The sequence below is a fragment of the Scatophagus argus genome, chromosome 6 (assembly GCF_020382885.2).
Source record: "Scatophagus argus isolate fScaArg1 chromosome 6, fScaArg1.pri, whole genome shotgun sequence".
NCBI lineage: Eukaryota > Metazoa > Chordata > Actinopteri > Scatophagidae > Scatophagus > Scatophagus argus.
Window position 1 is genome coordinate 3,736,513 of NC_058498.1, and position 27,400 is coordinate 3,763,912.

Consider the following 27,400-nt stretch of genomic DNA (forward strand, 5'->3'; position numbering starts at 1 on the left):
TTTTAATATGCACCTTCAAGTTTTGAAATGCCAAAAACCATAAATTGGTCTGGATTTGGGGTAGGCTTAGGTTACCATATCTGCATCCCAGTTCAGCCCTGTCACACAGCCAGACTGTAGACTCTGTACTGTACTCTCAGTTATTATGCTTCAAGACACTTCATCCGTCTTGTTGCTTGTTTTCCCTTGCCTAACTTTGTCTCCTGTTCCTTGCAGTTCTGTCAACATTGATTCACCAGGCTTGCACTTCCCTTTCCCCCAACCATTTCAAATAAATACCTTTTTCTATCAATCAATCAATCAGTCTCCTTCCTGGTAATTGTCTGCATCTTCATACCCTATTAGCAGATGGTAAAGACAAAAAAAACAAAAAAACAAAACACTTTGCTGCATAGCTTTAGCAGCCAGAGAATAAACATCCTGGTCCAAAGTCAGATCACAGATATCTTACACTAATTAAAATATGTCACATTTTTTGTCACTTTCTGTGTATTCCACAACCACAATGGACAATACACTGAAATGGAGGACATATATCCAAAAACAAACAAAAATACACACTTCATCTTAAATGTATTTCTCGAGATCATGTATTGGACACATCTGGTAGCCTTGAATGTGTATTTTGTGAGTACTTGACAGACTGCAGGAAACTGAAACAGTGGGCAAATGGCCAAAATTACACAAAACAAAACACATTTATGCTTAATCATTAATGTATGTCTCAAGCCTGTAACCTGAACACAGAATGTTTCAGACTTCCTTTTTTGTACTGAGATATTTTTATAGCATAGCAGTTCACTCTTAACAAACAAGCAGTGATTTCATATTCTGAATATCAAAATAGAAAGACTCATGGCAAAAGTTTGATAATTCAGTTCTTCATGGCACAAGAAAAAAAGACATTCCCATTCAGTGGACATGACTGTATTTTGTCACTAATACTTCACAAAACTTTATTTCCATGATTTGGAGTACAGTTGCCACACACTTGGTATGAGGCACTCTGCAAGGTCATTGTTGCCAGTATATTCTGAAATGAAATATTTCCTCATGTATTTATAATCCAAGGGAGGAGTGGGCAATAAGCATAGTTTTATAGTTTCCTGGTTACCAGGCTTTTTCAGCATGACAGCTGCTCTTCCATTTACAAAACATGGGAATTATTGACACCACTTAAAAACCTCTTTGACAGGTCAGATTGCTTCTTTTGAACTTCCCATTGTGCTGTGCAAGTAATTTGACACTTGAGCTGAATGCACATCTTCACTATTCATATTACTGGGAAAAACAGCCAACAGTGTGGTAATGAAACTATTGTTTGGGGATTATAAAGACTTGTCAGAAAGTTGTTTTTTTTTATTATTTAATTTGACAAAAATTATGATAAAGAAAGACAAGAAGGACTGAGAGTAAAATGTTGGTCTCTATTTGAACAAAAAAAAATCTTGTAATCCAGGCACTTTTGGTGGTTTGAAGCTTTTGGTGGTAGATTACCATAGCACAGCGTAGTTCAGTATTGATAAATGATGCTCGAACTGTCGAAAACTCAAAGTAAACATATCTCTAGGGGTGTGATGAAACACTTGAGATGAACTCCCCTTTCACATTGTGAACAGTAACTACTAGAACAGTACAACAAGTGAAACCTCAAACTGCTGTCTTTATACATTCATTTTTTGTGACTATTTCTGGCCACACAAAGCTTCTATGGGGCAACTCGGACCCTTTGAATGTTCGTCACTGTAAATGTGTGGGCACTTCCATTCAGGAGCTGCTCTCTGAAGAACTAGATGGAGAAAAAAAACACAGAGAATAAACATAAACAACACAAGATCAGTCATTTCACCCACCCTTTATATTATGTGTATGTTAAACAGTTATTTTACACATCCTGTTTTGCATACCTGTTCAACAAGTTTAATGATGGTTCCATTGCTGACCTCTCCATAAGAAGTTAACTTCATCTGTAGCTGTGCCACTGATACCAATCCTTAAGGGAGAGAAAAAGAAAACAGCAAAAAAAAAAAAAAAAAAAAAAAAAAAGTTATACACTAAGTCAAGTCATACACTACTGCTGCTACTACTACTGCTCTATATACTGTAAATTATTTGTTTTTTTATTTCCAAATGGCCTTGAACATAAAAGTATTGCATTGTCTATTACTAAAGCTAAAACTATAACCTAATAATGAAAAAATGGCATTCTGTGAAGGCAATCTCGCATTTTATCCTTTAAAAAAAAAAAAAAAAATCTTATTATGCTTATTGTTATTTACCAAAACTATAAAAGAAACTTACATGTATGTGATTACCTTCCACCATGGCAATACTTCTGATTTTGATTGTGGTCATTTCTCTCAATTAATTTTATTTTCAGTGAGATTTGGGGTGATTTTTTGGTAAACTGAATTACTGAGTAATTCACGATGGAAAATAGAAAAAGAAGCAAAAATCATATCAAGTTACATACCCTGGGTTGTTGTTTCTCCTGTTGACATGACCGAGGATGTGGCTGCGGTTGCTGGGTGTGTGGTAGTGGTGCTTGGTGGCATTGTTCTAGCAGTTGAAGATGTGGTTGTTAGGGGTATTTTTGTGACAACTGCATTTGTTGTTGTTGCTAGAACTGGATGTGTGGTGACTCCAGTTGTATTAATTGGAGGTGGAATTGGGGCTGCTGATGTTGTGAAAGTTATAGGTGCAGTTGTAGTGGTTGCACTTGTAGTCATCACACCCTGGGTTATGGTGGTTGGAGAGGAAATCACAGCTGCTGATGTTGTGGCAGTTATAGGTGGAGTTGTGGTGGTTGCACTTGTGGTCATTACACTCTGAGTTGTGGTGGTTGCTGTTGTAGTGGTTGGAGACACAACTGTGGTGCCTCTAGTTGTAGTAGTTGGAGGTGGAATTGCAGCTGCTGATGTTGTGGCAGTTGTAGGTGGAGTTGTCGTGGTTGCACTTGTGGTCATTGCACCCTGAGCTGTGGTGATTGCAGATGCAGTGGTTGGAGATGCAACTGTGGTGGCTTTACTTGCAGTAGTTGGAGGTGGAATTGGGACTGCTGATGTTGTGAAAGTTATAGGTGCAGTTGTCGTGGTTGCACTTGTGGTCATTAAACCCTGGGTTATGGTGGTTGGAGAGGGAATCGCAGCTGCTGATGTTGTGGCAGTTATAGGTGGAGTTGTGGTGGTTGTACTTGTGGTCATTACACCCTGAGTTGTGGTGGTTGCAGTTGTAGTGGTTGGAGACACAACTGTGGTGGCTCCAGTTGTATTAGTTGGAGGTGGAATTGCGGCTGCTGATGTTGTGGTTTGAGGCAGAGTTGTAGTGGCTGTATTTGTAGTGGTTTCAGGCTTCGCTGTTGTGGTGGCTGCAGTTTGTGTGGTTTGAGATGGATTTGTGGTGGCTGCAGCTGTAGTGGTTGAAGATGGAGTTGTTGTGGCTGCAGTTGTTGTAGTTGAAGGGGGCATTGTGGTGGTTGCTGTTGTAGTGACTGGAGGTGGAGTTGTGGTGATTGCTGTTGTAGTGGTTGGGGATGGAGTTGTCGTGGGTGTACTTGTTGTCACAGAATGATGTGGTGGAGCTGCTGTTGTTGGAGTTTGAGATGGGGTTGGGGTGGCTGCAGTTGTGCTGGTTTGAGGTGGAGTCGTGGTGGCTGTAGTTGTGGTAGGAGATGTGGTTGTGGTGGTTGTATTTGTTGTGGTCAGAGGTGAAGTTGTAGTGAGTGGAGATGGAGTTATAGTGGCTGCGGTTGAGGTGCTTTGATGTGGTGTTGTGGTGGCTGCAGTTGTGGTTGTCACAGCCTCAGGTGTGGTGGCTTCAGTATTAGTGGATTGAGGCAGAGTTGTGGTGGTGGAAATTGTAGTGGTCGGAGATGGGGTTGTCATGGCTGCAACTCTTGTAGTTGAAGGGGGGGTTGTGGTGGTTTCTATTGTAGTGTTTGGAGGCAGAGTTGTGATGGCTGCAGTTGTAGTGGTTGGAGATGGAGTTGTGGTGGCTGCACCTGTAGTGGTTGGAGATAGAGTTGTCGTGGCTGCAACTATTGTAGTTGAAGGGGGAGTTGTGGTGGTTTCTATTGTAGTGTTTGGAGGCAGAGTTGTGATGGCTGCAGTTGTAGTGGTTGGAGATGGAGTTGTGGTGGCTGCACCTGTAGTGGTTGGAGATAGAGTTGTCGTGGCTGCAACTATTGTAGTTGAAGGGGGAGTTGTGGTGGTTTCTGTTGTTGTGGATGTAGGTGGAGTTGCAGTGGCTGCAGTTGTAGTGGTTTGAGGTGGAGTTGTGGTGGCTGTAGTTGTTGTGGTAGGAGATGGGGTTGTGGAGGTTGTAGTTGTTACGGTCAGAGGTGAAGTTGTAGTGGGTGGAGATGGAGTTGTAGTGGCTGCAGTTGTGTTGGCTGCATTTGTAGTTGTCACAGCTTCAGATGTGGTGCCTTTCGTATTAGTGGATTGAGGTGGAGTTGTGGTGGCTACAGTTGTGGTTGTCACAGCCTCAGTTGTGGTGGCTTCCACTGTTGCGGTTGGAGATGGAGTTGTGGTAGCTGCAACTGTAGTAGTTTGTGGTGGATTTGTGGTGGCTGCACTTGTGGTTATCACAGCCTCAGATGTGGTGGCTTCAGTATTAGTGGACTGAGGTGGAGTTGTGGTGGTTGAAATTGTAGTGGTTGGAGATGGAGTTGTCATAGCTGCAATTGTTGTAGTTGAAGGGGGAGTTGTGGTGATTGCTGTTGTAGTGGTTGGGGATGGAGTTGTCGTGGGTGTACTTGTTGTCACAGACTGATATGGTGGAGCTGCTGTTGTTGGAGTTTGAGATGGAGTTGGGGTGGCTGCAGTTGTGCTGGTTTGAGGTGGAGTCGTGGTGGCTGTAGTTGTGGTGGGAGATGTGGTTGTGGTGGTTGTATTTGTTGTGGTCAGAGGTGAAGTTGTGGTGAGTGGAGATGGAGTTATAGTGGCTGCAGTTGTGGTGCTTTGATGTGGTGTTGTGGTGGCTGCAGTTGTGGTTGTCACAGCCTCAGATGTGGTGGCTTCAACTGTAGTGGTTGGAGATGGAGTTGTGTTGGCTGCAGCTGTAGTGGTTTGTGGTGGATTTGTGGTGGCTGCACTTGTGGTTGTCACAGCCTCAGATGTGGTGGCTTCAACTGTAGTGGTCTGAGATGGGGTTGTGGAGGTTGTAGTTGTGGCGGTTGGAGATGGAGTTGTCATGGCTGCAACTCTCGTAGTTGAAGGGGGAGTTGTGGTGGTTTCTGTTGTAGTGTTTGGAGGCAGAGTTGTGATGGCTGCAGTTGTAGTGGTTGGAGATGGAGTTGTGGTGGCTGCACCCGTAGTGGTTGGAGATAGAGTTGTCATGGCTGCAACTATTGTAGTTGAAGTGGGAGTTGTGGTGATTTCTGTTGTTGTGGATGTAGGTGGAGTTGTAGTGGCTGCAGTTGTAGTGGTTTGAGGTGGAGTTGTGGTGGCTGTAGTTGTTGTGGTAGGAGATGGGGTTGTGGAGGTTGTAGTTGTTACGGTCAGAGGTGAAGTTGTAGTGAGCGGAGATGGAGTTGTAGTGGTTGGAGATGGAGTTGTGGTGGCTGCAACTGTAGTAGTTTGTGGTGGATTTGTGGTGGCTGCACTTGTGGTTGTCACAGCCTCAGATGTGGTGGCTTCAGTATTAGTGGATTGAGGTGGAGTTGTGGTGGTGGAAATTGTAGTGGTTGGAGATGGAGTTGTCATAGCTGCAATTGTTGTAGTTGAAGGGGGAGTTGTGGTGATTGCAGTTGTAGTGGTTGGAGATGGAGTTGTGGCTGTATTTGTAGTGGTTTCAGGCTTTGCCGTTATGGTGGCTGCAGTTTGTGTGGTTTGAGTGCTTTGAGATGGATTTGTGGTGGCTGCAACTGTAGTGGTTGGGGATGGATATGTGGTGGGTGTACTTGTGGTTGTCACAGCCTCAGATGTGGTGACTTCAACTGTAGTGGTCGGAGATGGGGTTGTGGAGGTTGTAGTTGTGGCGGTTTTAAGTGGTGTTGTGGTGGCTGCAACTGTAGTGGTTGGGGATGGAGATGTGGTGGGTGTACTTGTTGTTGCCACAGACTGATATGGTGGGGCTGCAGTTGTTGTAGTTTGAGATGGAGTTGGAGTGGCTGCAGTTGTGCTGGTTTGAGGTGGTGTTGCAGTGGCAGCAGTTGTGCTGGTTTGAGATGTAGTTGTGGTGGCTTCAGTTGTTGTGGTCTGAGGCAGAGTTGTCATGGCTGCAGTTGTAGTGGTTTGAGGTGGAGTTGTGGAGACTGCAGTTGTTGTAATTGAAGGGGGACTTGTGGTGGGTGCGGTTGTATTGTTTGTCACAGCCTCAGATGTGGAGGCTTCAGTTGTAGTGGTCTGAAGCAGAGTTGTGGTGGCTGCAGTTATTGTGGTAGGAGATGGGATTGTGGAGGCTGCAACTGTTGTAGTTGAAGGGGGCATTGTGGTGGTTGCTGTTGTAGTGACTGGAGACGGAGTTGTGGTGGTTGCTGTTGTAGTGGTTGGGTATGGAGTTGTGGTGGGTGTACTTGTTGCTGTCACAGACTGATATGGTGGAACTGCAGTTGTTGTAGTTTGAGATGGAGTTGGGGTGGCTGCAGTTGTGCTGGTTTGAGGTGGTGTTGCAGTGGCAGCAGTTGTGCTGGTTTGAGCTGTAGTTGTGGTGGCTGCAGTTGTTGTGGTTGGAGGCAGAGTTGTCATGGCTGCAGTTGTTGTGTTTTGAGCTGGAGCTGTTGCTGCATTTATAGTGGTTGGAGATTGAGTTGTGGTGGCTACAGATGCAACTATTGTAGTTGAAGGGACAGTTGTTGTGGTTTCTGTTGTTGTGGATGTTGGTGGAGTTGTCGTGGCTGCAATTGTGGTGGCTGCAGTTGTGGTTGTCACAGCCTCAGATGTGGTGACTTCCACTGTAGTGGTTGGAGATGGAGTTGTGGTGGCTGCAGCTGTATTGGTCGGAGATGGGGTTGTGGAGGTTGTAGTTGTGGCGGTTTGAGGTGGTGTTGCAACTGTTGTAGTTGAAGGGGGAGTTGTGGTGATTGCAGTTGTAGTGGTTGGAGATGAAGTTGTGTTGACTGCAGTTCTTGTGGTTTGATCTGGAACTGTTGCTACAGTTGCAGTGGTTGGCGATGGAGCTGTGGTGGCCACAACTGTAGTGGTTGGAGATGGAGTTGTGGTGGCTGCAGCTGTATTGGTCGGAGATGGGGTTGTGGAGGTTGTAGTTGTTATGGTCAGGGGTGAAGTTGTAATCAGTGAAGATGGAGTTGTGCTGGCTGCACTTGTGGTTGTCACAGCTTCAGATGTGGTGGCTTCAGTATTAGTGGATTGAGGTGGAGTTGTGGTGGTGGAAATTATAGTGGTTGCAAATGAAGTTGTGTTTTGTTCACTTGTGGTGGTCACAGTCTCAGATGTAGTCATTATGGTGGCTGCAATTTGTGTGGTTTGAGTGGTATGAGATGGATTTGTGGTGGCTGCAACATTTGTGGATGGAGAAGGAGTTGTGCTGGCTGCAGCTTTCGTGGATTGAGTTGGAACTGTTGCTGCAGTTGTAGTGGTTGGAGGAGGAGTTGTGGTGGCTGCAGCTGTAGTGGTTTGTGGTGGATTTGTGGTGGCTGCACTTGTGGTTGTCACAGCCTCAGATGTGGTGACTTCAACTGTAGTGGTCGGAGATGGGGTTGTGGAGGTTGTAGTTGTGGCGGTTTGAAGTGGTGTTGTGGTGGCTGCAACTGTAGTGGTTGGGGATGGAGATGTGGTGGGTGTACTTGTTGTTGCCACAGACTGATATGGTGGGGCTGCAGTTGTTGTAGTTTGAGATGGAGTTGGAGTGGCTGCAGTTGTGCTGGTTTGAGGTGGTGTTGCAGTGGCAGCAGTTGTGCTGGTTTGAGATGTAGTTGTGATGGCTTCAGTTGTTGTGGTCTGAGGCAGAGTTGTCATGGCTGCAGTTGTAGTGGTTTGAGGTGAAGTTGTGGAGACTGCAGTTGTTGTAATTGAAGGGGGACTTGTGGTGGTTGCTGTTGTATTGTTTGTCACAGCCTCAGATGTGGAGGCTTCAGTTGTAGTGGTCTGAAGCAGAGTTGTGGTGGCTGCAGTTATTGTGGTAGGAGATGGGATTGTGGAGGCTGCAACTGTTGTAGTTGAAGGGGGAATTGTGGTGGTTGCTGTTGTAGTGACTGGAGACGGAGTTGTGGTGGTTGCTGTTGTAGTGGTTGGGTATGGAGTTGTGGTGGGTGTACTTGTTGCTGTCACAGACTGATATGGTGGAACTGCAGTTGTTGTAGTTTGAGATGGAGTTGGGGTGGCTGCAGTTGTGCTGGTTTGAGGTGGTGTTGCAGTGGCAGCAGTTGTGCTGGTTTGAGCTGTAGTTGTGGTGGCTGCAGTTGTGGTGGTTGGAGGCAGAGTTGTCATGGCTGCAGTTGTTGTGGTTTGAGCTGGAGCTGTTGCTGCATTTATAGTGGTTGGAGATTGAGTTGTGGTGGCTACAGATGCAACTATTGTAGTTGAAGGGACAGTTGTTGTGGTTTCTGTTGTTGTGGATGTTGGTGGAGTTGTCGTGGCTGCAATTGTGGTGGCTGCAGTTGTGGTTGTCACAGCCTCAGATGTGGTGACTTCCACTGTAGTGGTTGGAGATGGAGTTGTGGTGGCTGCAGCTGTATTGGTCGGAGATGGGGTTGTGGAGGTTGTAGTTGTGGCGGTTTGAGGTGGTGTTGCAACTGTTGTAGTTGAAGGGGGAGTTGTGGTGATTGCAGTTGTAGTGGTTGGAGATGAAGTTGTGTTGACTGCAGTTCTTGTGGTTTGATCTGGAACTGTTGCTACAGTTGCAGTGGTTGGCGATGGAGCTGTGGTGGCCACAACTGTAGTGGTTGGAGATGGAGTTGTGGTGGCTGCAGCTGTATTGGTCGGAGATGGGGTTGTGGAGGTTGTAGTTGTTATGGTCAGGGGTGAAGTTGTAATCAGTGAAGATGGAGTTGTGCTGGCTGCACTTGTGGTTGTCACAGCTTCAGATGTGGTGGCTTCAGTATTAGTGGATTGAGGTGGAGTTGTGGTGGTGGAAATTATAGTGGTTGCAAATGAAGTTGTGTTTTGTTCACTTGTGGTGGTCACAGTCTCAGATGTAGTCATTATGGTGGCTGCAATTTGTGTGGTTTGAGTGGTATGAGATGGATTTGTGGTGGCTGCAACATTTGTGGATGGAGAAGGAGTTGTGCTGGCTGCAGCTTTCGTGGATTGAGTTGGAACTGTTGCTGCAGTTGTAGTGGTTGGAGATGGAGTTGTGGTGGCTGCAGCTGTAGTGGTTTGTGGTGGATTTGTGGTGGCTGCACTTGTGGTTGTCACAGCCTCAGATGTGGTGACTTCAACTGTAGTGGTCGGAGATGGGGTTGTGGAGGTTGTAGTTGTGGCGGTTTGAAGTGGTGTTGTGGTGGCTGCAACTGTAGTGGTTGGGGATGGAGATGTGGTGGGTGTACTTGTTGTTGCCACAGACTGATATGGTGGGGCTGCAGTTGTTGTAGTTTGAGATGGAGTTGGAGTGGCTGCAGTTGTGCTGGTTTGAGGTGGTGTTGCAGTGGCAGCAGTTGTGCTGGTTTGAGATGTAGTTGTGGTGGCTTCAGTTGTTGTGGTCTGAGGCAGAGTTGTCATGGCTGCAGTTGTAGTGGTTTGAGGTGGAGTTGTGGAGACTGCAGTTGTTGTAATTGAAGGGGGACTTGTGGTGGTTGCTGTTGTATTGTTTGTCACAGCCTCAGATGTGGAGGCTTCAGTTGTAGTGGTCTGAAGCAGAGTTGTGGTGGCTGCAGTTATTGTGGTAGGAGATGGGATTGTGGAGGCTGCAACTGTTGTAGTTGAAGGGGGCATTGTGGTGGTTGCTGTTGTAGTGACTGGAGACGGAGTTGTGGTGGTTGCTGTTGTAGTGGTTGGGTATGGAGTTGTGGTGGGTGTACTTGTTGCTGTCACAGACTGATATGGTGGAACTGCAGTTGTTGTAGTTTGAGATGGAGTTGGGGTGGCTGCAGTTGTGCTGGTTTGAGGTGGTGTTGCAGTGGCAGCAGTTGTGCTGGTTTGAGCTGTAGTTGTGGTGGCTGCAGTTGTGGTGGTTGGAGGCAGAGTTGTCATGGCTGCAGTTGTTGTGGTTTGAGCTGGAGCTGTTGCTGCATTTATAGTGGTTGGAGATTGAGTTGTGGTGGCTACAGATGCAACTATTGTAGTTGAAGGGACAGTTGTTGTGGTTTCTGTTGTTGTGGATGTTGGTGGAGTTGTCGTGGCCGCAATTGTGCTGGCTGCAGTTGTGGTTGTCACAGCCTCAGATGTGGTGGCTTCCACTGTAGTGGTTGGAGATGGAGTTGTGGTGGCTGCAGCTGTATTGGTCGGAGATGGGGTTGTGGAGGTTGTAGTTGTGGCGGTTTGAAGTGGTGTTGCAACTGTTGTAGTTGAAGGGGGAGTTGTGGTGATTGCAGTTGTAGTGGTTGGAGATGGAGTTGTGTTGACTGCAGTTCTTGTGGTTTGAGCTGGAACTGTTGCTACAGTTGCAGTGGTTGGCGATGGAGCTGTGGTGGCCACAACTGTAGTGGTTGGAGATGGAGTTGTGGTGGCTGCAGTTGTTGTAATTGAAGGGGGAGTTGTGGTGGTTTCTGTTGTAGTGGTTGTCACAGCCTCAGATGTGGAGGCTTCAGTTGTTGTGGTCTGAGGCAGAGTTGTGCTGGCTGCAGTTGTAGTGGTAGGAGATAGGATTGTGGAGGTTGTAGTTGTTATGGTCAAGGGTGAAGTTGTAATCAGTGAAGATGGAGTTGTGCTGGCTGCACTTGTGGTTGTCACAGCTTCAGATGTGGTGGCTTCAGTATTAGTGGATTGAGGTGGAGTTGTGGTGGTGGAAATTATAGTGGTTGCAAATGAAGTTGTGTTTTGTTCACTTGTGGTTGTCACAGTCTCAGATGTAGTCATTATGGTGGCTGCAATTTGTGTGGTTTGAGTGGTATGAGATGGATTTGTGGTGGCTGCAACATTTGTGGATGGAGAAGGAGTTGTGCTGGCTGCAGCTTTCGTGGATTGAGTTGGAACTGTTGCTGCAGTTGTAGTGGTTGGAGATGGAGTTGTGGTGGCTGCAGCTGTAGTGGTTTGTGGTGGATTTGTGGTGGCTGCACTTGTGGTTGTCACAGCTTCAGATGTGGTGGCTTCAGTATTAGTGGATTGAGGTGGAGTTGTGGTGGTGGAAATTATAGTGGTTGCAAATGAAGTTGTGTTTTGTTCACTTGTGGTGGTCACAGTCTCAGATGTAGTCATTATGGTGGCTGCAATTTGTGTGGTTTGAGTGGTATGAGATGGATTTGTGGTGGCTGCAACATTTGTGGATGGAGAAGGAGTTGTACTGGCTGCAGCTTTCGTGGATTGAGTTGGAACTGTTGCTGCAGTTGTAGTGGTTGGAGGAGGAGTTGTGGTGGGAGCACTTACGGTTGTCACGGCCTCAGATGTGGTGGCTTCAGTTGTAGTGGTTTGAGGCAAAGTTGTAGTGGCTGCATTTGTAGTGGTTTGAGGTGTTATTGTGGTGTCTGTAGTTGTAATTATTAGCGATGGAGTTGTAGTGGTTGGAGGCAGAGTTGTGGTTGGTGCCGCTGTGGTTGTCACAGCCTCAGATGTGGTGGTTTCAGCTGTAAAGGTTTGAGGCAGAGCTGTGGTTGATCCTAAAAAGATTAGTTATATTACTTTCACTATAATCACACATGAATTTCAGAAATACTGTCATTTAAATAACACAGTATTTCCTTGGCAAATATAAGGGTCATATAAGGGTTTTCTTCATTGACCTCGCCAACTTCTTTGTCTGTCCGAGTGTCGAGTCAAGAGTCAAGTCAAGAGGTTTTTGTTGTCTTTTCAGGTGTTTGCATTAACAGGAACAGTAAAATAAGATAGCGTTCCTCCAGGGACCAGGTGCTACAGTACACTAGAAATTAAATACACACTGTACATAGTGCACAGGACTATACATAGTGCACAAGGACTGTGCAGACTATACACACAGCAGAGATTATACAAGACTATACATACTGCACAGAGACTATAGATACAAACAACAAGAAGCAGCACCAACCAGGACACGGTTCTGTTATGGAAAGTTTGAGACAGCCATAAAGTGCAGATCAGTTTGTACGGCAAGTATTTCAGCAAATATTTTCACAGTGGCAAGAATGTTCATGTGAGCAGTCATTCTCTAAGCAATACCACAGTCATTTAGGTGACCCTTGTTAAACAAGACCACAATCATTTAAGTGACCCTGCCGCCTTTATTTGAGCCTCGCTTTAGAGCATGGTACTCTTGTTTAAGAAGTATGCAGTTCTCTTTCAATAAACACTGTAAAAGCAATGTCTCAATCATTGATGATCTGTTGGTAAATACTTTGTTATAATAATATATTAATATAATAGTATTCACCACAATCAGATATAAAGTAACGTTTAATTACACCCATGCTAGTTCAAAGTAGAAATAACAACCTTTTCAGCTTTTTTGTTCAGTTGTCCTTTTCTTATCTAACTCCAGAAACTAAACATTTGCACTCTGATGCTGTCTGCCAATCAGGATATTTTTTTCTCTTTGAAAGACAACCATGTCAGACCACCACGCATATGTGTACATACATGTATGCGTGTTTATAATTATTAATTTTATTCAAATTTCTTACAAAAGGTAAATACATTTTTAGTCCAATTTTTGTTTTATCTTACTATAGTTGGTCATAATTGTAGACATTGTAGAATGTCAAATGTAAAATGCTCACTGAAATACTTGACTTTTGAATATTCTGTAATACTTCTGTCTCCAGTCTACTCTGATACACATTAGAAAGTAAAATACAAACAATCAAAGCAATAAACGTGTCATAATTACCTTGCCCAGATGATTCATATAAATAGAGAAGCAACAATATCCAACAAAGGACTATTCTTTCCATTGTGACTTATTTGATTTGTCCCCACTCCAGGTACAGAGTTGTCTGACTTCACATTCCTCTTATTTTGTAAATTACTCCTCCCTCAGCTACAGAGGGAGTGACAAGGTAGGAGTGACAGCAGCTACTTTCATGAAACCTGATAATCCAAGTGAATCACAGAAAACACATGTATTCAACAAATAGGACACTGAAAACTAAATCACAAAACCTAATGGTAAGTGATGTTGTTCATGTGGTTGTCTGGCATCAAATAATAAAACCATAAAAGTTTTGGAAGCACAGCTGGGCCAGTGACCTACCAGTTTATTGCCTACTTCAACCTGTAAGCCATTAAAAACAACAAATAAATCTTTGTATATATATATATATATATGTGTGTGTATGACAGGAGTGTTTTTCATAAATATTTGTAGGGTTGCATCATACCAATTTCTAATTTTTATGCGCTAATCCAGCCATTTGTGTGAATTTTGAATATTTAATTGTCTCTCCATGCCCAACAGCATCAAAACAACCAGTTAAACTTTTATTTTTGGGTGAATTTAGTTATATTCTTACAGATCGTATTGTTTTTTGTTTTTTGTTTTTTTGCTTTGTTACTGTGTCTCTCTAGCAACACTTAAACTCTGTGCGGATGATGTTTCATTCCCCCTGACTGATCAGGAACAAAACATTCATGGTGATTCTTTTAAATTATCCATTATAATCCCAATCCCCAGCCCCCAGCCCAAGACAAAAAGGAACATGCATGCTGATGGAACATATGTAACTATCATTACTGGTAACAATTAGAAAAATCTAAATAATGACAAAGTTAATGTTATTGTTAAATTATTGTTAAATTATTTACAACATTATTCATAATATAGAATTAATTTTAGACACGCAAACTATATTTTGTGCAGCGATAAATAGGATGACATTAATGCCGTCCGTCCACTGTTGTTCCTGCAAAAGACTTGTTTCTCCGGACAGTTTCAGTGTAACACAGCCTGCGCATGCTCAATCATCCATGTGGTGGCTTGTTCGCATGTTAGTAATGCTCACTGGTCGAGTTCTTTGCGTTGCCTAAAGTTTGTGAAAATTATACGACAGTTGTATTGTAGGAAATGGGGGGAACTTTGCATATCTAAAACTATCGGAGCATTGTGAGTTTTTTCAAAGAGAGCGCACTCATTTCTACGTGCTAGTATGTTAGCATGACTTTGTTTGCTAGCTAGCTAAACGACGCAGAGCAATGTTGTTATCTAAATTACCTCCATTAAACTGTATTGCCTTCTTTATTCCCTAAATATCTACAAATTTTGCGAGCTGGCACACAAGTGTAATAGGTTACAACAAAATATGTCTCTACTGCAAGACTTAATTGTTGCTCTCAGCTAAATCGTTTTAACCAAATCAAACGAGTGTCAACCATTGCTATATTTTTGACTTGACCAGTAATGTGATGCAGTCCTGTATAAACAGAGGATGGACAGAGAATTGCTGAGGCAGTGTCTGGCGTATCATGGAGAGCCACTGCTCAGCAAGCTGAAATGTGAACAAACAGAAAACCCAGACTTTGAAGCTGTGGTGTCTGACTTATGCAAGGCCACGTATGAAAGGTATGTCAGCCAGTGATTTCACCTGTAGCTGCACATGCAGCTTTCACTCGTCCAGTAAGCCACCCCTCACCCTCATTGCCACTAGTGTCTCGATTTTTTTATATATATAACTCATCCTGTAGATAGGAATCGCATATCGTGCATTGCACTTTTAGATTATGTGAATGCACTGAGCTGCTGCAACAACCCAATAAGAAGTATAGTTTTACAAAAATTTAAGCAGCAAATCCTCACATTTGAGAAGCTGATATCAGTAGTAATAAAATTTGCCAAATGGCATTTTTTGCTTTCAAGATGAGCAAAACGATTCATTATTTCTCAAAACAACCATAGATTAGTTTTGATAGTTTAATTGCCAGGTGTTTGTGCTTTAGTGCCTCTTTTTATTGGTTTTTGCAGTCTGCGGCTCTGGAAGGACAATGTTTTACATCCATATTGTGAATATGATGCCTAATTACGAACCACAGCAGAAAAGCTGTATCTCCAGTAAACTTAGAGCTGACAGCGTGCAGCAATTCAGATATTTCTTTTGCATGATATTACTTTGTCCCTGTCACCCAGGTGTGCATTAGACAACACTTGCTGTGATAAAAGATTATTCACTGAGAAGCCTCTGCTGAGCATGTGTGTTTTTTGCGCAGTAGCGCTGAAAGGCGTGGCAACCCCCTCGTCGAGCAGTTCATTGCCAGGAAGGCTGACATCCTGTTCTGTCCTGCCTGGAAGATCACAACACATCAAGAAGATGAACATGAGGAGGAGGAGGAGGCTGCAGGTATGTGCTGGTTTGACCACTTATTGCAGGCTCCGTCAGCATGAAGCCATCACATGTATTTGTTTTGGGTGTTTCCATCCACATTGAAACACTTGAACAATGGCAAAGCAGTTAAATGGAACAATAGAACAGAAGACAACACGCTTAAATGTAAACATGCGCTTCAGTAAAACTGATTTTTAAAAAGCTTCAGGTTACATTCGTGCACGATAAACACAACTTTGAGCTTTCAAAATCAAAAGCGTATCACTTCTGTGTGATGTGTGTAACACGGATGACTGAAAAATGCAAAGAGGAAAAGATATGTCTTTAAGTTCATGTGGCTTTATATACATAAACTCTCTGTGCAGTACAGAGAAAAGCATCTTCAAATGCAGTTTTATTGAGTTTTCTGCCTGTGCTTTCCCAGAGCCCTGTGCTGTCATGCCACCTTTGGAACTATTCATGGAGGTGTCTTATGAGGAAAGAAGAGCCATGCTGTACAGGGACTTAGAAAGAGGAGACATTGTGGTGGGAAGGATCAACAACATAAGAGAATACGGCTTCTTTCTCACTCTGCTTTGCACGGCAGCAGGACTGAAGAGAGACGTAGAAGACCTGGAGCTGTCGGTAGGTCAACAAGCTAAATCAGTTGATTATATTGGAACCACGTCACAGACCTTGTAACCAGCTGAAACGAACAACTCTGTTTCTGTGCATTACTGACTGACTGAGTTTGACATTCATGCAGATTTTTAGTTCATCTCACCTGTAACCTACATTTGGGGCCTTGAAATCTTCTGTCCTAATGTTTCAGAAATACCAGTGTGACAGGCACACCCCAGTTCCAGTACCTGACAGAATGACAGAGAATATCTGGAGGCAAAGTAGTTCCAGCTCAACATGAATCATTTGTTTAAACTAATGCAACAGACGTCCCCCCAGGGAACAGTGCCTCTAACATTTGTTGCAAATGCTACGTGCTCAGTTTGTAGGTCAATGACAAACTGAGCAATCTGTTTCTCGGAAACTAGTTCAACACCTGATTTTCTTCTTCCTCTTTCCAATTCCTTTCCATCTTTGCACTATTATTGTTTAATAAAGGCTGAAATGTCCCCCTCAAAATGTCTTTTTTACCCTCAGGCTCTGTGTCACATCAGAGAAATTCCCTCCACTGGCAGCCATGATGATCCTCTGTCCTACTACCAGATTGGAGACTTCATCAGGGGTTGGTGTTAGAGTTGGCTTTGTCTTAAACTCACAGCTGTGTTTAAACTCTTTTTGATGACCGGACATTTGGCTTTGATCCTTCACAAGCTAATATTTTACTCATATGACAGTGTGCGTTAGGATTCCCTTTAGTCTTGATCAGAGCAGCATCAGCACTGTGTTTAAAAAATGAAGTCCCTGTAGTAGTTTCAGTTAGTGTTAGTACAGCAGAGGTGCCAGTATGCCCAGCTTTTGCTGCAAGACAATATAATGTCATCTGAGAGTACACTGCATTGTTAAACACTGCTGTTTATCTTGTAAATGGATAAAAAGGTTGCGTCTGTGTTAACCTTTTAGAATTGTAAAATCCTTCCTGCTGGCATTAGAAACCAGTGTGCAGTATTTTGACATCTGATAAGCTTTCACACTCATATCTACTCAGACTGTCCTTCCTGGGTTGTGTTTCAGCACCATTGTCTATAATGACGTGCGCATTCTTCTTCTCTGAGATGCCAACAGGTTTTGGTGAACCAAAACCTAAATGGATTGTGAAGATGATGTTACACAGCTAGAAATGTGGATGACAGTGATATCTTTCTCCTTCAACCATGTTTTTGTATGATTGCACAAATGATTAATTTATTGTCTGACAGGAGGAAATTGTCAAATCCTTTTCTCTAAGTTCTGCGCTTTCTTGTTCGGTAGCTGCAGTGAAAGATATTGACCGCTACCAGGAGAAAATCACAATTTCCCTCCACCAGACCTCTGTTTCTCCCAGCTTTGAGCGCGTCAAACTGGGTGTCATCACCCGAGAGGATCTGCCCAAACACTACAGGTAGCTACACATCATGACATGACAAAACACCACAAAATCTTACACTGGATTCTGACTTACAAAACACATTTTTAAACAATGGTGTGTAAAATGAATGTAAACCTGCCTTAAATGGTGGCACTTTGAGAATTACTTGTTGGGGAAACATGAATTGAAACAGTAGTATTATTAGCATGGAGCAATGCAATACACTGTTTGTTTAAAAAATGTCATGTCGCACAGGTAAATCAGTTTAAATTGACCTTATTTATCTTTCTCCACAAGTGCTTATGTAAGCATTTTCTTTGTGAGCTTCTTAATTGCTTTTTGACCCCTGAAGAGGACGACTAGCCCCTTCAAGCACCATAGACTGTGGCAAGAATTTGTGGAATAACCTGTGTTTGGTGTTCATGTAGATCCAGTTAGGCTTCATTTCTAACATCTCTCAACTGTTTTTCTCTCAGTCGTGGTGTTTGTGCAGCCGCAGACTCCAGTGAGACGTATGAGCGTTTACTGAGGGGTTGCCATGGTTACCACAACCCCTCTGTAGTGGACTACCTGCTGGAGAAGGTGGGGGTTAGTGACACCCACCCACCATCAGTGATGAGGGGACTACAAAGGTAAACATGTCGACTGGCTGCCTGAAGTGCCGCCATATTTTGCTGTAGTTTGAGGATTGTTGGATGGTTGTGCTTTCATTTTAAACCATACACTGATGATTTCAATTCTTTGATTTCAATTTTGCTTTGTTCTTGTTTGAAAAGGAGAATCTTAAACAACGTTGCAGTTATTTCATTGGTGTCATTTTGCAAATGTTTGCTTCACATTAGGCACATTGGTTTGACTGTGGGATCATTTGTGTTTATTTGCTTAAAACATCCAGAATACTTGACTGTACATCAGCCGTGAACAAGTCAGCTGGCATAAATTACTGTGCTTTGACCTTAATTGCAATCATGACTCATCAAAAATTGGCTTAGTGTTTGGTGTGAACTCTCCATTAATTTTCTCCTCATTTCTAAATATCAAGGCAAGTTGTGTAATGTGCATAGAGTTGTAGAGAAGTGTATACGTACAAATGAGAACATAAGATTCCAGGTGAAAAGGATTAGTCTTCTTGTAGACCGTGGCACCCTTTAGGAAAATAAGCCTTACAATGTCCTTCTCTGTTTTTCTTTTCCCCACAGTAAACTTTTCCGAGAGGAGGATTTTGCCTCTGAAATCAGGAAGAAACAGTCTGCATCATGGGCCTTGAAGTGGTAATGCTAAACTTTTTAACTACAACCGCCGGCAATTCATTTCTTTGTCACAGTTACCACAGTGCAAAGTGGATAATTTATGTTTTCGTATGGTCGATCTTGACATCAATATGAACCCATGTTCCCTGTGTGTATTTGCTCTCTCAGCGTCCGTGCGGGTGTGGACCACTTCAAACACAGTCGACATGTTGAAGCCATGAATGAATACAACAAAGCCTTGGACATCGACACTAACAATGTGGAAGCTCTGGTGGCACGAGGAGCTCTGTGAGTTTACTCTGATGCAACCTACTTTTGATGTTATAATGTTGTACACGCTTGGGCGCTGCTCCATTGGTCAGCCGTGATGGCCAGAGTGTGCTGTGGATTTAATGAAGTGTCAAAACATAAAAGCTCCAGGTGAATCCCCACCTGACCCCACCACCTGTAATGTTCCTTGTTAAAATGTTCTTTTATGTTTTGCTTAAATGTCTGTTTTATGCATTTGAATTGCAATTTAGTCTTTATAATCCTCCTATGTATTGGTAAGGATTGGATTCTCTCCAGTTGTGCTTTTCATTCTTACTTCCTGTTTCCGTCATGGGTTGTTCGAAGGTATGCTAACAAAGGCAGCATCATGAAGGCTATAACAGACTTTGAATTGGCCCTGGAGTGCAGTCCAGATCACCGCAACGCCAAGAAGTACCTCTGCCAGACACTGGTGGAGAGAGGGAAACAGTAAGTAGTGCTACCTTTACGTTTATAAGAATGCAGAGGTGTGAGAGCTTTGAATTCACTAATGTTACCGTAAAACAAAAGAGAGAGAATTAAAAATCAAGCATATGTGCATTCACATAGCAGTTTCCTCATAGGATCTCTGTCCTGGTTGTTTTGATCAGTAAATCATTTAACATGTTGGGGTAATAGGAATTATTATCATTATATTTATTAGAATTAAAAAATGTACCTGAATAGCATTTATAACATTAACAATATTACTTACACAGAAGTGTGTTCTGTGTGTTTGTGTGTGCGTCCGTAGGCTTGAAGAACAGGAGAAACTAGTAACAGCGGAGGGTTTGTACAGACGAGCTTTGTCTCTTGATGATTTAAATCCTGAGGCACAAGAGGCCCTGCAAAAGATCACAGAAACCATACAGGTGAGTGGGTCACAACACACACACACACACAACTTGAAAAAGTTGTCAGGCAAGGACTTCAGTTGTGTATTTTAGGGAATAATGGGAACATTAAGGTTTGGTACGTCTAAATTTGAATGTGGTGTCAGACATGACCTCAGAAAACAGGTGAAAGAAAGAAAGAAATAAAAATCGCATATGAGCTTTGTTTTTGACAAAAATGGGTCATCCGATCTTTATTCCATAAAATAACTACAGTCAATATTTCTGTATTATGTAACGACGGATTATTTGGCTACTTGTGTGTGAAAGGGGTCACACATAAGTATGACCCACAGAGGACTGTCCCTTGCTGCAGATGCTGTCGGCTTTACAGAGCGTTTTAGCATCTTTGGGGTGTTTTCTGGTCCTCTGCGTTTCTGTTTTAGTTCAGTCTCATCATTGTGTTTTCAACTGGAGCAGTTTTCAGGCCAAGGCCGCACCAAGTGCCAATGTTCATGACTACCTGGTTAACTTGGCAAAGCAGTTAGCAGCTAAATAGCCAGATATTTCCTTCAGCAGTTGGTGGAGGCCAAAAACAGAGCTGTAAAGAGAGTTAATGTTGAACTTAACCAGGTGCCCAGAAACACAATTTCAAATGAATGATAATGATATTGTTGCCCTGTATCCACTGGTTGGTTAACTGCAGCTGACTAGCAACACACACTGACCCGTATGAGTGTTTTATTCACAGCTTGTTTCCACTGTCAACCATTGTGGCAGGTTTAAATTCATATCCTGACGTGAATGATTCTTACAGTCAGCAGACTTTGGTGTGTTATTGACGATGGCATCACAATAAATTAGTACATCTTATGCCAGCCTAACACCACAGGAAGGGATGTTAAACCAAACCAAAACTGTACGTTTACACAGCATAGGTTCACACAGACTCGCAAGTTTAATTTTATGCAGGCATGACAAACAGGTTCTCTGTTGGCTGCGCTGCGCTCACTTGATTATTAACCAGTCATATGAAAAAAAAAAAAAGATGTCTCCATCCAGCAGGAAGGATTGAACCTTCAGTTTTTCTGCTAATGGTTTACTAGCTTAATATTAGTTAAAGAGTTATATTTTAACGGAAATCCTGAGGATTATTAATATTACAAATTCCTCACCCATTTCTTCCCACCCGCCCTTTTCCACAAAAGACATTTTTACTCGTCACTGTAGGAGAAGTGCAGGTGTGACTAATAAATTCAATGATGCGTCTGCCCTCTTCAGGTGAGCTGTGACAGTGTGACAGTGAGTCACAATGCACAACACCAGGACCCTGAAACAGAAGCAGCAAAATGGAATTCAGCTATGTTCACTTTTATTATACACACCTGTGCTTCTCCCCGTGAGACGATAAGATAAGTGACCCGATAAAACACATGCACAGGTCAGAGTTGAGAGGAACTACTACTGTGATTACGGGAGGCCAAACTAAATGTAAACTAATAAAAATGTCTCCATCCTAATCCCAATGCGAGGGGTGCTGGTGGCGTAGACGGGCATTTGGATGGGCTTTTTACAGGCCTGGATCAGCCACAGACACTGGACTTTTTTCAACATGTATAACACAAAAAGGGCCTTTAAACCCCATTAGCAACTTTACCATTAAAGGTTCTGAAATATTGGGCTTAGCAGATTGAAGGTCATGTCACACACAGTCTGTACACTCCCACACACTCCAGTCTGATCAGAAATGTCAATGAAATGTCTGTACCTGTGTGAGTCCTGTCTGAGGGAGTTTAATTTTCAGGTTGTCCTTGTGAAATCCAAAGTTTCTGTTACACTGTGAGTTTGAGTTTTGTTCAGTCACTGTGGTTTGTAATACTGATGAAGTGTTTTGGTGTGTGTGTGTGTGTCTGCGACCCTGGGACTCTGCCCTTTGATCCTCCAACTGCCACGGTCTTGTCACCTGCTTCGTGGGGATGGGAAAAACACAAACCCAAAAAAACAATGACAACGCCTCCTCCACTGGACACTGTTGTGCGCCGTGTCCCCGGTCCAAATACGGTAACGTTGAAAACCTTCTCTGTCTCGATGGGGAACAAATGTTTTCTCTGCACTCTACCTCTGTGCATCCATCCGCTTCCATGCCAACTGCTGTGCTCTGGGATCACACCACGTCTTCTGTGGTAAATAAATGACTGTGTGTTTCTCGGTCATGCCGTCATCTGTGGTTTATGACTTTTCTGTTCTTCTCAAACGTTTGGCTTCCCGAATTCCTCCCCATACTTTTTATTCCAACATGAATGACTGAATAAATGAATGAATGATTGGTTACCGCTTTCGGGCTCCCTGCTGCATGTGTGTGTGTGTGTGTTTGAATACGTGTCTGTGGACTTTTGCCTGCCAATGTCACGTCTTGCCTCGCTTCGCCCGGCGACCGTGAAGAAATCGATTCGCCTGCGAGAAAAAGCGCTCGCTAAGGAGCAAGTGAAGGCTACGAGCAGCCAGACTAGTGCTGAGAAATTGCGTAAGATCTTAAAAGAGGAGAAGAGGTGAGTTGGCTGTGATCTTTTATAGGTATGGCAGGTAAACATACTGTAGATTAAAGCATGTACATAACTTCAGTGCATCAGCTGTTTTATGAAACAAAACTTCTCTACAGGATGAAGAAAAAACGAAAGAGATCATCCTCTTCCACCTCATCATCCTCCACTTCCTCTAGGAGGAACTCCTCTTCTTCTTCGTCTTCCCCCTCTCGCAGGAGGTCCAAAAAGAAGAAAAAGAAGAAGAGAAGGTCGGAGCGGGGAAGTAAGCACCATCGCAGGATCTCCTCGAGGGAGAGCAGGAGGAGTGAGGAGGATAAAAGTGAGAAAGACAGGAATGAGGAAGAGGAGCTAGAGTGGTACCCTGCTCCTCCCAACACCTCCGCCACCTTTCTCAACCAGAAGGGAGGCCCCGGCTTTGGGGAGAAGGATGTGGATGAGGCGGAGGAGAAGGACCCTGATGAGAGAAGGATCAGTCGGCTGTATTCTCTGTCGGCGGCTTCAGACAACGACGAGTCTGACTCCTCACGCAGAGGAAAGAAGAGGAGGGACAAAGAGGAAGGCAGGAGGAGGAGAGGGAGAAACAGTCAGAGTAGAAGCACAGAAAGAGCAGAGAGGACGAGTGGGAGTAGAGAAAGGAGGGATAAAAGCAGGGAGAGAGGGAAGGAGGACAACAGCAGAGACAGGAGAGACAGCGACACCACGAGGAGAAGCAGCTTAGACGAGAACAGAAAGCGGAAAGTATCCTGCTCTTCGGCTGAGTCCGAGTATTCACGGAAATCCTCTTTCAAATCTGAATATGTAGGGAGCTCTGGCTCTGCTTCCAAACACTCGGAGAATAGAATGAGGCACAACGATGCTGGTAGGTATGAAAACAGAGCACGGGAGGACGCTCGAGAGGTAGAAGAGGCCAAAAGAGAGAAGGATGGTAGGAAGGGGAAGCCAGAGGCAGAGAGCAGCAGGTCAGAGGGTGGACACAGTGCGAGATCAGACTGTGCCGGGAACAATAAACAGAGTGGTTTGAACTCGGTGCCAGCAGGTGGGCCGAAAAAAGACCTCCCTTCTAACCTGTTAGCTATTTTCAATCAGATCGCTCAGTTCGAGAAGGAGAAGGGAGTCAGGCCGAAATAACAAGTCAAAACCAAAAGTCCAGAATGTGCCCAATACTAGTGAGACAAGACTTTGAAACAGATGTTTGTACCATGGATTCATTCACTCTGGACTATATGTCAGGAGAGCACTGCAGAGGCAATGGCCAAATGTGGTGTCGACTGAATGTCCCCAGCTGTTGTAAGTTGCCTTCACTGTTAGAGAAAACCCTTGAGTCATTTCAGTTGGAAATGTCTTCCTCTTTACGGCAGATTTAAGGCCTGTGAGTGACTGTAGTAGTTGTTGGATAACAGCTGCTCAAAATGTATTAAAACGATCATCTGAATGGGTTGAAAATATAAAACTAATGTAATACTTTCCCAAATAATGTGATAACATGTTATTGTAACTGGTGATTGTGGGCTTGTTTCAGAAGAAGAACAACTTGCTCCATTTAGAGATCATTTTTGTTACATTTTGATGAATGATTAGATTATTCAGCACATCAGACATCAGTTGCTGCAGGCTTTAACATCTCCTTTTTGTGCTTGACTTTGGTTGAGACTGTTTACTTTGTTTACTGAATGTGCCAGTTTGTGCCAGTCCTTCTGTGTCTTGTTAAATGTTTCGCTCAGCAGCTCGACTGTTAGTACTTCAGTACTTTTTCAAGCTTTACAAAACGCAGACATGTACTCCTGTAGTGAAACACTCAGTTAAATCAATAAAGAATTTGAGTGTCAAAACTCATGCGCTGCGTCGTTTGTTCTCGTGATTCAGTGGAGTTTTTCTATAATTCGATTAACATAGTTTGAGGGACGTAAATGTGTCAAGTTGTTATGTCTGCTCAATGCTGATGATCCATAAATATTTCTCTGATTAAATAAATAGGAGTGACGCATCCTTGTCTTTAACTTGGACCAAGAGGCATCAAAACAACAGTGTGAAAGTTTAATAGCCCCTCGACAGTCTGGAAAGCCTTCAAAAAAGTCTTGTTTCAGCTTGAAGCTTTAAAGGTCAAATGGTCAAATTGTACTGTTAGAAGAGTCAAAGTTTTAACTTGACAGTTGCGAAGAGTTTGCACATTCAAGGCCACAGTCCATGCTGATGTAAATGCAACAGTGCCGAAAACGTCCAGTCAAACTCGGTGGTGGAAATATTCTGCTGTGGGGCTGTTTCAACTGACGTGCACAGGATCGGCTCCACACCTGCCGGAGAGAAATCCCACTGTACTTTGCAGAGGCATGTGGTCTCTGCTGGCTCAGTAATATGTGTGGAAGAGGGTTCATTTTCCAGCAGGATATTGATCCTGAACATGCATGGCAGCTGCTGTGTGTCAGAGCTGTTTGATGTCCAAGGAAGAGCAAGCACTGCTGGCCTGTGTGCCATGTGTGCCCCCCTCACACACACACACACACACACAGTCACTGGACCTTCACTTCAGTGAAGAAAATTGGGAAAAGTCTAAAAGTGTTTGAATCAGTACATTGTGGCACGTTTCTCTTGTTATGTGCATTACGTAGAGATTTGAGCCATGCTAACATATGGGCTGATGGTCAGATGGGTCCCCTGTAGACGTGTGGTCTCCACAGGATGAACGGCTTTGACGATCCTCTGACTTTTCCTCTTACGCTACCGTGACGTTAAAATGTGTGGTTCAGAGTAAAATATCTTGACAAATATTGGATGGATTCCCACTTCATTTGCTACAGAAATTTAAGTTGGTCCAGGAATAAGGTCTAATGATCTGACCTCCTGACCTTTGCTCTCGAGCCCCAGCAGTTCAGATTTTGAATCCTTTGGACATCAGTGATCCCCTGATTTATCCCTTTAGCACCTCTAGCTTCTTTATACTTTTGTTTTTTATGTAAATACATCGACAGCTAATGACATACAGTACATTTCTGACCTTTTCATGATGGTGAAACATGAGGTTGTGATAGCAGAGTTCTGTTTATTTCCATTCTGTGTACGTCACCATGTTATTTTACAGATGCCTAAACACATCTGGTTCTCTCTCATCCTTTAATTTAAAAAAATCAAACCTAAAGTGGTATTAGGGCTCATTGGTACTTTAAGCTACTTGATGTCACACATTTTATTAAATAACTGGACACACGCACACACACACACACACACACAAGCTTGCTCGACCAGCCGTGTGTTGCCCCGTGCAAAAGTGGCTTACTTGAGGCTTAGCTGCCAACCTCTCGCTTTCCTCCTCCATCATTACTGGTTCCATCATCAGTGATGCAGCTGAGAGGCCGCATGTCCCAGTCTATCTTGTTAGGGCAGATTAACCACTTAATATACAGGCAGCAAAGAAGCCCCTTCATCCAATACTGTACACACAGATCCCCTGATCCGGTGCTTCCTGTCTCACACGCCTGACATCTTAATCTTTACAAACACTGACTGCAGGAGACTGCGGTGGTCTCACTGAGCGCTCACCCTGTGGGTCATCATTAGTCCTATAACGAGGCACGGCAGGGGTCCTGTGCAGGATGCATCAGTGAGCACATGGATTATCTTGGTGCCATTGTGCTTCCTAAAAATTACTGGCATATGTGCGCCAGATTGATTTAGCTCCAAACTTTCTGTTTTAGTTGCGAAACACAGGCTACACAAGGACAATACAGTGAAATCTGATATAACAGCAATAATGTGCACCTTAACTGATGTGTTTAATGAAGAGTGACGGCAGACATTTTGTTGTTTACCCTTTAAGACTATGAAAACAGACCTGTACCATCAAAAGCAAAATTATACTCTGTGTACCTTCATTAACAACAACAATAATAATAATATTAATGAACTTCATTACAGCTGCAAGCATCAAAGAGACGTGAACAGGAACAAAATGTAATAACTGATGGAAAATAAGAGGAAAAATAAAACCCACTTGATAATAAAAGGAAAAAACAATAGGATTAAAATGAGTTGAGAAGGTTCCCTGCAGAGAGGTTGGTGGACCTTGTACAAATTGCTGTTGCTAATTTTAACGTTTTTAACAAATAAACAGAAATCTTCAAGCTTGGTTAGACGTCCTTTAAGAATTCATAATTACACTCACGTTACCGAGGTTACCAATTCACTGTTATCATTATGGAATTATTAACCACAAATTGACTTTCTGTTTCTAGCTCCAGTTTAGTGATTTATGGTAACATAAAAGAAGAAGCTTTATGTGTTCAGTGGCCTTTTAGACTAGTTTTAACTGGTGGAAATTTATTTTAGCATCATAAGTTCAGTTTTATTGTTTGATCGTATATAAAGTATCCACACGTGTTCTCCACAGATTGTCCTCTGATCCGTGAAGCAGAACACTGGAATACTCACTAAGCAGCAGCAAATAACTCATCCAATGAATCCAATCCAATGGGTAGCTCGCCGTGATCGTATAGTGGTTAGTACTCTGCGTTGTGGCCGCAGCAACCCCGGTTCAAATCCGGGTCACGGCAGTTTTTAGGGGCTGTCGCCTAGAGGTTGGAGAAGCGGCTTGAGATCGGAAGTTTGCAGGTTTGATTCCCCCACCGGACGGGGAGGAAAAATTTGTGTGTGGTGGAGTGATAATGCTCCTCTCCTCCATTAGCCTGCTGATGTGCCCTTGAGCAAGGCACTTAACCCCCAACATGTTTCACTACATGTTGCGTGTGTGTGTTTCAATCAGTGATGGGTTAAATGCAGAGAAGTAATTTCCAATCTTGGGATTAATAAAGTAACTTAAATTAAATTAAATTAATTAATTAAAATCACCCTTCAGGTGCATCAGAGCTGCGGAGCTGCAGTTCTGCGGCTCTCCACTGGAGGGCAGTGGTACACCATGTCTGGACAGCAGCAGTGGATTTTAGGGACAAACAGAACTCAGTAGTCTTTTTGCTTCTTTACTAATGGAGCTGCCCTGTTTTTAAGCAAGAAACTGAATTTTATGTTCATCCATGTTTCGATCCATCTGTGAGTGAATCTGAGCAGACAACTGGGTTCATTATAATGAAGATGCAGCCTTGGTGGTTTTTATAAGTGGGAGTGCTGCTAGAAAGTCTGGCTTACTCAAACGTATTTCACTTGGAACCCCGAATCTGTGAATATTATCTTCTTTTTATGAAATATAACCC

The 27,400-nt window shown here is 43.4% G+C and overlaps 2 protein-coding genes and 1 non-coding gene across 8 annotated transcripts; 2 read left to right on the forward strand and 1 right to left on the reverse strand.

Moving 5' to 3' along the window:
* Positions 1–551: 551 nt before the first annotated feature.
* Positions 552–13,244, reverse strand: LOC124060676 (mucin-2-like). Its single transcript, XM_046391916.1, has 4 exons — positions 12,859–13,244; positions 2,474–11,653; positions 1,908–1,993; positions 552–1,789 (listed from the first exon to the last, which is right to left on the reverse strand). The coding sequence occupies exons 1-4, from the start codon at positions 12,920–12,922 to the stop codon at positions 1,709–1,711; spliced, it is 9,411 nt and encodes a 3,136-aa protein (XP_046247872.1). The 5' UTR covers positions 12,923–13,244; the 3' UTR covers positions 552–1,708.
* A 645-nt stretch (positions 13,245–13,889) lies between these two features.
* Positions 13,890–24,035, forward strand: ttc14 (tetratricopeptide repeat domain 14). 6 transcript variants are annotated; one of them, XM_046392059.1, is made up of 13 exons: positions 13,890–14,070; positions 14,363–14,526; positions 15,168–15,298; positions 15,708–15,907; positions 16,421–16,505; positions 17,192–17,321; positions 17,765–17,920; positions 18,488–18,559; positions 18,707–18,826; positions 19,154–19,276; positions 19,581–19,698; positions 22,102–22,208; positions 22,319–24,035. In XM_046392059.1, exons 2-13 carry the CDS (start codon positions 14,393–14,395, stop codon positions 23,328–23,330), a joined length of 2,388 nt encoding a protein of 795 aa, XP_046248015.1. In that variant the 5' UTR covers positions 13,890–14,070; positions 14,363–14,392; the 3' UTR covers positions 23,331–24,035. The 6 variants fall into 6 exon arrangements, with proteins under 6 accessions (XP_046248015.1, XP_046248016.1, XP_046248017.1 ...); XM_046392060.1 differs by having other exon boundaries at positions 14,376–14,526; XM_046392061.1 differs by having other exon boundaries at positions 14,390–14,526.
* Positions 24,036–26,674: 2,639 nt separating this feature from the next.
* Positions 26,675–26,746, forward strand: trnah-gug. Its single transcript has one exon. It is a non-coding gene; the product is annotated as a tRNA-His (tRNA).
* Positions 26,747–27,400: the final 654 nt, after the last annotated feature.

Excerpts from the sequence above, each read along its gene's own strand:
- ttc14 (XM_046392059.1), top strand. The coding sequence starts at position 14,393 with ATGGACAGAGAATTGCTGAGGCAGTGTCTGGCGTATCATGGAGAGCCA. Across the intron at positions 15,908-16,420 it reads TAGAAGACCTGGAGCTGTCG|GCTCTGTGTCACATCAGAGA; the intron begins GTAGGTCAACAA and ends TTTTACCCTCAG. Across the intron at positions 16,506-17,191 it reads GATTGGAGACTTCATCAGGG|CTGCAGTGAAAGATATTGAC; the intron begins GTTGGTGTTAGA and ends CTTGTTCGGTAG.
- LOC124060676 (XM_046391916.1), bottom strand. The coding sequence starts at position 12,922 with ATGGAAAGAATAGTCCTTTGTTGGATATTGTTGCTTCTCTATTTATAT. Across the intron at positions 11,654-12,858 it reads ATATGAATCATCTGGGCAAG|GATCAACCACAGCTCTGCCT; the intron begins GTAATTATGACA and ends TAATCTTTTTAG. Across the intron at positions 1,790-1,907 it reads TCATTAAACTTGTTGAACAG|TTCTTCAGAGAGCAGCTCCT; the intron begins GTATGCAAAACA and ends TTCTCCATCTAG.